This window comes from Macaca thibetana, chromosome 12 (genome assembly GCF_024542745.1).
Source record: "Macaca thibetana thibetana isolate TM-01 chromosome 12, ASM2454274v1, whole genome shotgun sequence".
NCBI classification, from domain to species: Eukaryota; Metazoa; Chordata; class Mammalia; order Primates; family Cercopithecidae; genus Macaca; species Macaca thibetana.
This window is the reverse complement of record NC_065589.1, coordinates 23426994-23438467: the sequence shown is the minus strand read 5'-3', so window position 1 is coordinate 23438467 and position 11474 is coordinate 23426994. Positions and strand designations below refer to the sequence as shown.

The 11474-nt window shown below is 49.0% G+C and overlaps 1 protein-coding gene across 5 annotated transcripts; it reads left to right on the top strand.

The window, feature by feature from the left end:
• Positions 1–8519: 8519 nt before the first annotated feature.
• On the top strand, positions 8520–11373 carry ZFAND2B (zinc finger AN1-type containing 2B). Of its 5 annotated transcripts, none has more exons than XM_050752451.1 (10): positions 8520–8589; positions 8714–8786; positions 9071–9165; positions 9392–9523; positions 9616–9767; positions 9989–10081; positions 10160–10220; positions 10306–10373; positions 10708–10780; positions 11098–11373. In XM_050752451.1, exons 1-10 carry the CDS (start codon positions 8521–8523, stop codon positions 11152–11154), a joined length of 873 nt encoding a protein of 290 aa, XP_050608408.1. In that variant the 5' UTR covers position 8520; the 3' UTR covers positions 11155–11373. The 5 variants fall into 5 exon arrangements, with proteins under 5 accessions (XP_050608408.1, XP_050608410.1, XP_050608407.1 ...); XM_050752453.1 differs by having other exon boundaries at positions 8521–8589; positions 10994–11373; XM_050752450.1 differs by having other exon boundaries at positions 8531–8589; positions 8711–8786.
• Positions 11374–11474: the final 101 nt, after the last annotated feature.

Sequence of the window (11474 nt, the reverse complement as noted above, 5' to 3'; positions counted from 1 at the left end):
AGCCACCATGCCCAGCTGGTTTTCTTTTTTTCTTTCTTTTTTTTTTTTTTGGAGACGGAGTCTCGCTCTGTTGCCCAGGCTGGAGTGCAGTGGCTGGATCTCAGCTCACTGCAAGCTCTGCCTCCCGGGTTCACGCCATTCTCCTGCCTCAACCTCCCAAGTAGCTGGGACTACAGGCATCCGCCACCTCGCCTGGCTAGTTTTTTGTATTTTTTAGTAGAGACGGGGTTTCACCGTTTTAGCCAGGCTGGTCTCGATCTCCTGACCTCGTGATCCGCCCGTCTCGGCCTCCCAAAGTGCTGGGATTACAGGCTTGAGCCACCGCGCCCGGCCTGTTTTTCTTTTTTTCTTTTTTTTTGAGATGGAGTCTGGCTCTGTCGCCCAGACTGGAGTGCAGTGGCATGATCTTGGTTCACTGCAACCTCCGCCTCCCGGGTTCAAGCAATTCTCCTGCCTCAGCCTCCCGAGTAGCTAGGATTACAGGTGCCCACTACCAAGCCTGACTAATTTTTTTTTTTTTTTTTTGAGACGGAGTCTCGCTCTGTTGCCCAGGCTGGAGTGCAGTGGCCGGATCTCGGCTCACTGCAAGCTCCGCCTCCCGGGTTCACGCCATTCTCCTGCCTCAGCCTCCCGAGTAGCTGGGACTACAGGCGCCCGCCACCTCGCCCGGCTAGTTTTTTGTATTTTTTTTTAGTAGAGATGGGGTTTCACCATGTTAGCCAGGATGGTCTCGATCTCCTGACCTCGTGATCCGCCCGTCTCGGCCTCCCAAAGTGCTGGGATTACAGGCTTGAGCCACCATGCCCGGCCCCAAGCCTGACTAATTTTTGTATTTTTAGTTGAGACGGGGTTTCACCATGTTGGCCACGCTGGTCTTGAACTCCTGACCTCAAGTGATCCGCCCACCTCAGCCTCCCAAAGTGCTGAGCTTACACGAGTAAGCCACCGTGCCTGACTTCCAACCTCCACTTTTTAAAAAATAATTTCCTCTCATCTAGTTTCTGTTTTGGGCACTCCTGTTCATAAAATCTTGAAACTCCTGGACTGATAGTCTTCGCTTATTTTCCATTCCTTACATTTTTTGTTCTACTTTGTATATTTTCTCAACTTTATGTTGTACCCATTCTTCGGAATGTGCTATATTTCTGTGATTATATTTTTTTAAAAGTCTAAGAGCTTTATTTTCTGAATATCCTTCCCCCCGCAACCCCCCTCTTTTTATGAGATAGAATTTCACTATGTTACTCAATCTGAACTCCAACTCCTAGGCTTGAGCAAGCCTCTCACCTCAGCCTCCCGTGTACCTGGGATTAGAGGTACACACCATCACGCCTGGCTTGAATATCCCTTTTTATGCTTGTTTGCTCCTGTGTGTTAAATGAAAAATCTGCTCCCTGGGCCGGGCGCAGTGGCTCACGCCTGTAATCCCAGCACTTTGGAAGGCCGAGGCGGGTGGAGCACCTGAGGTCGGTAGTTCGAGACCAGCCTGACCAATGTGGAGAAACCCCATCTCTACTAAAAATACAACGTTAGCCGGGCATGGTGGCACATGCCTGTAATCCCAGCTACTAGGGAGGCTGAGACAGAAGAATCGCTTAAACCTGGGAGGCAGAGATTGTGGTGAGCCGAGGTCGTGCCATTGCACTCCAACCTGGGCAACAAGAGTGAAACTCCATCTCAAAAAAAAAAAATCTGCTCCCTGAATATAGTGTATTAATCTTAATCTTTTTTTTTTTTTTTTTTTTTTGGGACAGAGTCTTGCCCTGTCACCTAGGCTGGAGTGCAGTGGCACAATCTCAGCTCTGCCTCTCAGGTTCAAGTGATTCTCCTGCCTCGGTCTACGGAGTAGCTGGGATTACAGGCACCTGCTACCAAGCCCAGCTAAATTTTGTATTTTTAGTGGAGACAGGGTTTTACCATGTTGACCAGTCTGGTCTCAAACTCCTGACCTCAAGTGATCCACCCGCCTTGGCCTCCCAAGGTGCTGGAATTACAGGCATGAGCCACCACGCCCGGCCTAATTGTTCTCTCTCTCTCTCTTTTTTTTTTTTTTTTTTTTGATACGGAGTCTCGCTTTGTTGCCCAGGCTGGAGTGCAGTGGCGCGATCTCTGCTCACTGCAACCTCTGCCTCCCAGGTTCAAGTGATTCTTCTGTCTCAGGCTCCTGAGTAGCTGGGACTACAGGCACCCACCACCACACTGGCTAATTTTTCTATTTTTAGTAGAGACGGGGTTTCACCATGTTGGCCAGGCTGATCTTGAACTCCTGACCTCAGGTGATCCGCCCACCTCAGCCTCCCAAAGTGTTGGGATTACAGGCGTCAGCCACTGCCCCCAGCCCTGATCATTCTTAATAAGTTATATCATTATATTATTAGTAGTCTAGTTATATAAATTATATTTTTATATTCCCTGTATTTACCTGTTTTCCTCCCCACCACCATTTATGTCTTTATTTTGGCTTCTGTCTTTCATAGAAGAGACTTACCTCCAATCCTGGTTTGCTCCTTCATATTTGAGCACAGGCACTTAAAGGCCAACTGAATGCTCTCTAAAACTCAATGATTTGCATCTTCCCTGCAGGGGGAGGTGGCAGAGACAACCGTTGTGTTGAGATCCCTCAATGCCCAGAGAATTTTTAGGCTGCTCGGTTCTCCCAAAGAAGAACCCTGCAGCCTCCAGCCTGGGGACCATGAACCTGGCTGCCAGTGCTCTACAGCCAGGAGAAAGAAGCTGCAGTTTCTCTCCCTCTCTACCTTCAGCTGCCCTGAAGCCCAGGGCCCCACTGGTTCATTCTCTCCAGAGAGCCCATGTGCCTCCTGCCTTTCCTGGGGCGGGGGCAGTGGGAGAGGGGCAGTCACCCAGCTGCCCAGGCTGAAGGAGGGAACATGGGGGTCTAACTGCTCCTTATGTCGACTTTAAACTCACCCTTCATTTCCAGCCTCCTCCTTCCACCCCCACCTTTGGAAAGCTTGATGCTCCCAGTCCCAAGCTTTTCAGCGGCTCCAAAGTCAACACTGGCCTGCTGATTGTTGTTCGCACCATTTCAACTTCCTCGGACCCCAGTCAGTTTTTCTTCTTCCATCAGCTTTTTAGCTCCCAAAATGTTTTTGTCATATCTTCATGTATTGTTTTCGCTTCTGTTCTCCTTATTGTTTTACTGTTATTTCGGTGGGCTTTGGGAAGGAAGCAAACATAAAATCATATGCATTCATTTTACCACATTTTACAGAGTCTGTCTTTCACCTCTCGCCTCTTGCACCCTCAGACTCCTCTAAGCTCTACGTGAAGGTCATCCATAACCTTTGCGCTGCTCTCCCCAGGCCCGCCTCTGGCTGGAGTGCATTTTGCATCTTGTCTGCCTGGAGCACTCTTACTTTGCCTCTCCAGCCTCACTCTTGGCCATTACTGGCTCCCATTTCCGTGTCCCGCACCTTCCCATTAGAGGATGGGTTTCAAACTTGGAGTTATGAAATTAGTGGGCTGTGAAATCAATTCGGTGCAGCTTAAACAACATTGATTTTATATTTATATACATTGGGAGGAGATGTAAGATATATTTCTTACTGTGGGTCAAAGTTGAAATACTTGGAAAGCCACTGTATTTGGTCCTTCTCATTTTGAACTAGTTGCTGCATCTAAGACCTGATAACTCCAGTTGGTATTTAGCTGGAGTTAAAAAAAAAAAAAAAAAAAATATATATATATATATATACACACACACACACACACACACGCACACACATTTATATATTTTAGTGGATTGAATATATATGAAATCACTTTAAAACCTGTAAAGTTATATGAATCTGAACTATTTGTCTAAACTAGGCATCTAAAATGAGCTCACGGGAGAGCTAGTACACCTAAGGACAAATGGCTGAGTATTGTCACAAAGATTGTGTATCACACATCCAAGGGAGCAAGGCAGCTCAGGGAAGGCAGTCATGCCAGCCAACTAATCTCCTAGGATCTGAAACCAGCTTCAATCAAACAGCTTCCCCATCTTGGTTCTCTCACTTAGATATTTAAATACCTTGCACTGATAAGGTGTTTGATTTTTGATAACCCATGGAGAGATTTGGGATTTTCTACAAACACTCTGAGAAAAATCATCACTTAAGATTCCTTTTTTCAGGTCGGGCATGGTGGCTCATGCCTGTAATCCCAACACTTTGGGAGGCAGAGGTGGGTGGATCACAAGGTCAGGAGTTCTAGACCAGCCTGGCCAAAATGGTGAAACCCCATCTCTACTAAAAATTAGCTGAGTGTGGTGGCGGGCACCTATAGTCCCAGCTACTCAGAAAGCTGAGGCAGAAGAGTTACTTGAACCCAGGAGGCAGAGGTTGCAGTGAGCCAAGATCATGACACTGCACTCCAGCCTGGGCAACAAAGCTATACTCCATCTCAAAAAATAAAAATAAAAAAAACAAATTCCTTTTTTAATTTGTTAAGGAGGGGCCAGCAGTAGATTTTTGGGAGGCAAATTTGTATGATGGAAAGAACATAGAACTGAAGACAATACAAAAATTTGGGCCCAGATTCTGACTTCATAGCAAGTAATGTAATCTCTCTCAACTTCAGTTTTTTTATCTGCAAAATAGGGATACATGATATCTACTTCAAAAGGTTTCACAGGGGATTAAATAAGCTAACACATGAGGAAGAGCAGGACTCAACAATAAGTGTTAGTTTTTCTTTCCATTTCTTTTTTTTTTTTTCCTATTTATTTATTTATTGAGACATAGTCTTGCTCTTTTGCCACCATGTCTGGCTGATTTTTGTATTTTTAGTAAAGACAGGGTTTCACCATGTTGGTCAGGCTGGTCTTGAACTCCTGGCCTCTGGTGATCCTCCTGCCTCAGCCTCCCAAAGTGTTGGGATTACAGGCATGAGCCATCTTGCCTGACCTTTTCTTTCCATTTCTATATGCACTGTTTCACTAAGGGTCAATTGAGAGGAGGAAAACCATTGAGACAAATACCATTAAACTAATATTCAAGTAGAATTGGAGCCAAGACACCTTTTCTGACTATCCTCACTTTGACCTTGTCTGCTTTAGACCTGCTAAAGCTAAGATAACTGGTATCTGGCTATAACTATGCCTGCGAATTTATAGGGAACCTATGTCTACTATCCCAGTGAGAGGCTGCAGCTCATAGTTACCCACAGCTAAAGTGCAAGGCTGCTTAGCAGGTCTGTGTATGCTTTGTTGGTCTACAATAAAAGAGACTTAAGCAATGCTCAGTTGTTAATTGATACCTCCTGAAACAGCTTATTCAAGTTGCAAAATGTTATTTGATTTCTCTCTCAGTGTTCTCCTGGATTATTTTATTCAGGAAGCAAGGAGGCTACATCCAAACTGTGTATTGGGGAATAGTGACTTTGGTTTGTGCAGGCACTCTTTTTAAATCGTGGGACGACAGCATCACCCAATGAGAAGACCCCTGGGCTGGTAATCAGCACAGAGAGCTTAGTCAGGACTATAACCCATCAGTCAGAAAAATGTTTGCCTGGGAAGAGAGAGAGTACTGTGAGAGCTTCATTCACTTTCATTGTGGTCGCTGGGGTCTCTGAGGTAAGTCTGTTATGGCATGGTATGGTCTTGATATGTGTCCCCTCCAAATCTCATGTTGAAATGTATTCCCAATGTTAGAGGTAGGACCTGGCAGGAGATGATTGGAACCTGAGGGTGGATCCCTCATAAATGGCTTAGTGCCATCCTCTTGGTGATGAGTGAGTTCTAACTCAGTTAGTTCACATGAGATCTGGTTTCTAAAAGACTCAGGGACCTCCCTCTTCTCTCTCTTGCTCCCATTCTTGCCATGTGACATGCCTGTTCCCCCTAGGCCTTCTGCCATGATTAGAAGCTTCCTGAGGCCTTACCAGAAGCTGAGCAGATGCTGGCACCATGCTTCCTATACAGTCTGCAGAACCATCAGTAAATTAAACCTCTTTTCTTTATAAATCAACCAGCCTCAGATTTTCTTTTTTTTTTAAAGACAGGGTCTCACTTTGTCATCCAGCTGAAGTACAGTGGTACAATCATAGCTCACAGCAACTTCGACCTCCTGGGCTCAAGTAATCCTCCCACCAAAGGCTCTCGAGTAGTTGGGACAACAGGTGGATGCCACCATGCCCAGCTTTTAAATTTTAAAAAAATTTTCATTTATGTATGTATGTATGGATGGATGTATTTATTTATTTATTTTGAGATGGAGTCTCACTCTGTCGCCCAGGCTGGAGTGCAGTGGTAAGATTTCGGCTCACTGCAAGCTCCGCCTCCCAGGTTCATGCCATTCTCCTGCCTCAGCCTCCCGAGTAGCTGGGACTACAGGCATCTGCCACCACCACTGGCTAATTTTTTGTATTTTTTTTTTTTTTCAAGATGAAGTCTCGCTCTGTCATCCAGGCTGGAGTGCAGAGGTGCCATCTCGGCTCACTACAAGCTCTGCCTCCCGGGTTCACACCATTCTCCTGCCTCAGCCTCCCGAGTAGCTGGGACTACAGGTGCCTGCCACTATGCCCGACTTACTTCACCATGTTAGCCAGGATGGTCTTGATTTCCTGACCCCGTGATCCGCCCGCCTCAGCCTCCCAGAGTGCTGGGATTACAGGCATGAGTCACTGCACCCGGCCAACTTTTTTATTTTTTGTAGAGAGGGAGGCCTTGCTATGTTGCCCAAGTTGGTTTCAAACTCCTGGGCTCAAGTGACCCTCCCACCTTGGCCTCCAAGAGATGGGATTACAGGCATGAGCCACTGTGCCTAGCGAGGTATTTCTTTATAGCAACATAAGAACAAATGACTACATGGCACTTCAAGCATTCTGGCTCATGCTCAAAAATGAGATCCGAAGATTTTTATTTTTTGAGTTCCACAAGGCTTTGGTTATCTGAGCATTTGTAAAGTGGGAGTGGGGAGAGCAGCAGTGTTTATCTTTGCTTAGTCTGCTCCATACACGTTTCTCCAAACTGAAAGCCTACAATTCTTTTTATTTTTGTAGAGACAGGGTCTCACTATGTTGCCCAGGCTGGAACTCCTAGGCTCAAGTGATCCTCCTGCCTCAGCCTCCCAAAGTGCTGAGATTACAGGCATCAGCCACCATGCTGGGACTGGAAGCCTACAATTCTAAATTGTACTGATTAATATATATAGAGAAAAAAAGGAATAAATGAAATTCTTAGAATCAAATGATTATAATGAGACTGGAAAACAATTATTTGAAATCCGACAGTTTATATATTGAAACAAAATAAAAGCATTTATAAAGTCCTGGAAGTAATTTAAAATAAAAAGAATATTGGCCGGGTGCGGTGGCTCAGGCCTGTAATGCCAGCGCTTTGGGAGGCCAAGGCGGGTGGATCACGAGGTCAGGAGTTCAAGACCAGCCTGGGTAACATGGTGAAACCCCGTGCACCTGTAGTCCCAACTACTTGGGAGGCTGAGGCAGGAGAATCGCTTGAACCCAGGAAGCAGAGGTTGCAGTGAGCCAAGATCGCGCCACTGCACTCCAGCCTGGGCGACAGAGTGAGACTCTGTCTCAAAAAAAAAAAAATATATATATATAGGTCAGGTGTAGTGCCTCACGTCTGTAATACCAGCACTTTGGGAGGCCAAGGCAGGAGGATCACTTAAGGCCAGGAGTTCAAGACAAATCTGGGCAACAAAGTGAGACCTCCATTTCTACAAAATAAAAATTTAAAAATTAGCTGGGCATAGTGGCTTGTGCCTGTAGTCCTGGCTACATTTATTTAATGATCACTGAGAATATTCTAGGCTAGTGTTGAGTGTGGTGCATGGGCAATCTGTGTCAGAATTCCTTTAGGTGCTTCCGACTGAATTAGAAGCTCCAGGGCCCGGAAATCCGCATTTTAAACTTGCTCTGTAGGCGATTTGGATTCACACTAAAGACTGAGGACCACACTGTTCTAGGCACTGTTAGGTGCTGGGACCTAACACGAAACAAGGTAGACGTGGTTCCTGACTTCCCAGTATACTTATATAGGGGCTGGGGGACAGCTCATTAGTGATATGGGTGCTAGAATGGAAGAAGGAAGATCACATAGCAGGTGCACCTAGTTCAGACTGAGGAGGGTACCAAAGTCGAAACTGGAGGAGGGATCTGCAGCTCTAGAGATATCTGTACTTCAGGGAAATATGGGAGCTGTCAGCTGGTGGAGACGAAGGGCAGCCGTGACCGTGAACAAAATGGCCAGGAGGAAGGCATCGTGTGTGAAGCGGGCTAAGGACCGAATTGTGAAAGACCCCAAACCACCCAGCCTTCCATCCCCTAAGATATCTGTCTTTGCCTTCGCTGGCCCTTTCGCCCGTCCCTGATCCCTCAGAGAGACCCTCTGCGGAATACGCCCTCGCCCAGGGTCGCGGAGCAGCGCACTAACATCCTGTCGCTTCGGGACAGTCTTCCGGCTCTCAGCCTCCCCAAGCAAGGCGGGGTTAAGCTCGACCCAGGCGCTCCCCGGCTGCCAGGAGACAGCGCCGGACGCGCCAGCCCTGCGTGATGACGTCAGCGCGCCGCGCGCGCCGAGGGAGGAGCGGGCGCCGTGGGCCGGCTGGCGCGGGGGCTCCGGTAATACGGGCTGGGCGGGGGAGAGGAAGGGGCGGGGCAGGGAGCCCGCCAGAGTGCGGGGTCGCGGTCCGGACCCGGAGCACGAGCCCTAGAGCCTCTCAGCACTCGTCGCTTCTCCTAGCAGACCCCACCCGGCCTGGCGATGGAGTTTCCGGACCTCGGGGCTCACTGTTCGGAGCCGAGCTGTCAGCGCTTGGGTGAGGGGCGGAGCGTGCGGGGGGCGCGGCCCAGCGGAAAGGGACTTTGAACCGCAGGTGGGGAGGGAAGGGTGGGTTCCCAGGCTGGCAATGCCGGGGGGCGGGGCTTGAAGTTGGGGGGGGGGTCAGGGGCAGAGGGGGCGGGGCCAAGGAGGTAATGGACTTGGGAAGGGGCGGTGTGTCGCAAATAGGATGGTGTTTTCCTTCCGCTGAGTGGAAGGCTTGAGTGAGAGAGAAGGACATCGAGGTCCCCCTGTACCTGCAATCCGACCAACTCTCTGCAGATTTTCTGCCGCTTAAGTGTGATGCCTGCTTAGGCATCTTCTGCGCAGACCATGTGGCCTACGCCCAGCATCACTGTGGATCTGCTTACCAAAAGGTGAGGGGGCGATCCTCAGGGTGAAAACGGGCAGATGGAGAATGCGTGCAGAATCTCCCAAATCCGTGTCTTACATTTCTTCTCCCTTTTGTCTTTCTGAGGCTGTCAGTGCTGGGAAACACTGTTTTTTTGAGTGTTTGTGTTGGGTCCTATCCAAGTTCTTTCAGGACCAGAGATTTGTTGGACTGGGGTGGGCCACACACTGACCCTTGCTCCTTGACTATAGGATATCCAGGTACCTGTGTGCCCTCTCTGTAATGTGCCTGTGCCTGTGGCCAGAGGGGAGCCCCCTGACCGTGCTGTGGGAGAGCACATTGACAGAGACTGTCGCTCTGATCCAGCACAGCAAAAACGTAAGGTAAACATTGTAGGGGTCGGAACTACGGATGCCTGGAAACCCAAACAGCTAGTCAGAGTCTCAGCAGGGACAACCTTCTCACTTCACCTCAGATCTTTACCAATAAGTGTGAGCGCACTGGCTGCCGGCAGCGAGAAATGATGAAACTGACCTGTGAACGGTGTAGCCGAAACTTCTGCATCAAGCACCGGCACCCACTGGACCATGATTGCTCTGGGGAGGGGCACCCAACCAGCCGGGCAGGGTAATTGCAGCCAAGTCTTCTACTTGCCTTTGGGACTATTGCATTCTTTTGGAACTGACTCAAGCTCTGTCGTTACAAATTGGGGAGCTTCAACCATATCCCTGTCGGCTAGGGGAGTCTTTTAGCTTCCTTTTCAAGTGCATGTTTTTCCAGAATTCCCCTCCTGAATTCCTGGGTAAGGCTGGTTCTTGGAGACATGCCAACAATATCTTTCCCTACAGACTTGCTGCCATCTCCAGAGCACAAAATGTGGCTTCTACAAGCACTGTCCTCAGCCCAAGTCGAACCATGCCTTCCTGTCCCTCTCCCAGCAGGTAGGCCTGCCCGTTTCCCTGCTCCCTGTTTTTCCCTTTCACACCTCTGACCTCCACCTCTTCAATGTTTGGTCATAGAGCCACAACCCAGTCTCCATCCTGGACAGCCCCTCCAGTGATTGCTTTGCAGAATGGCCTGGTGAGTTGGGCAGAGGTTGGATGGACAGAAACAAACACACAGAGAGTGAAGTCCAAGGACACTGGTCTTCTTTCTCCCTTTGCAGAGTGAGGATGAAGCTCTGCAGCGGGCCCTGGAAATGTCCCTGGCAGAGACCAAACCCCAGGTTCCAAGGTATGCTACCCTCTTGAGAAAGGGCAAGCTGTGGACAAGGGTTTGATCTGGAGGGAGGTAGGTGGGACCACTCTGACACAATGCAAGATAATTGCTGGCAACTTGGGCTCAAAATTAAGATGAACTGTATCATCCTTGACAAGTTATTTAACCCATGGAGCCTTCATTTCCTCTATAAAAACGGGGACAATACTAACACCCACCTTGTAGTGTTGCTATGAAGATTGAGATAATCCCCAGCAGTGCTCGGCACCGTGAGGCCCGACACACACAGAGCAGATGTTCAAATTTTAGATCGTACCATCATCCAACTTAAACTGTTCCTCCCTCCCAGTTGTCAGGAGGAAGAAGACCTAGCTTTAGCACAAGCACTGTCAGCCAGTGAGGCAGAATACCAGCAGCAGCAGGTATGAGGCTGGGGTGAAGATGGGTGCTGCAGTGGGAGGGAGGAAGAAGTCAGGGATGGGGGTTCTTCTGAGTGGTGCAGAGTTTTGGAATGGTGGTTGTCCTTTGGTTTTCAGTATGACTCCAGCCTGTGCTGAGCTCTGAAATGAGGGTCGTCCCCTCATTTCCTTGACGTTGCACCCTGTCTTCCCTTCCTTCCCCTCTCCTTGCTCCAGGCCCAGAGCCGCAGCTCGAAGCCATCCAACTGCAGCCTGTGCTAGGGCCCTGGGCTTGGGGAGGGAGGTTCACCTGAGGAGGACTGTGGCCCTCACACCTCTAGGGTACACAGGGAGAGGCGGCCCGGAGTAGCCTGGAGGGCAGAGACAAGCGGGAGTGATGTGGAGGTCGCCCTGGGAGCCTCTGGAAGGCCTTGCTAGTGTTCCAGCTGCATGGGAGAGAGCAGCTAGCAACTGTTGCCTGGTTGGGCCCTCGGTGGATGCTGGCCAGGCCCTGCTCTCAGTCCTATCATCATGTCATCTCCCTTTTGCTGGAGCTGCCCTGACATGGAGTGGGCAGGAAGGGTCCTGGAGAAAATAAAGGATCTTGGCAGTTGATAGGATATACAAGTGGTGTGTTTCTCTCTCCTCTCTAACCTCAAACAGAAAAGCCGCATCAACAATGCTCACCTGACATACGGGTAGAGGCCCACTGCAGTAC

Coding starts and splice junctions, on each gene's coding strand:
- ZFAND2B (XM_050752451.1), top strand. CDS start 8,521: ATGACGTCAGCGCGCCGCGCGCGCCGAGGGAGGAGCGGGCGCCGTGGG. Junction 8,787..9,070: donor GCCGAGCTGTCAGCGCTTGG/GTGAGGGGCGGA, acceptor AACTCTCTGCAG/ATTTTCTGCCGCTTAAGTGT. Junction 10,781..11,097: donor CAGAATACCAGCAGCAGCAG/GTATGAGGCTGG, acceptor TCACACCTCTAG/GGTACACAGGGAGAGGCGGC.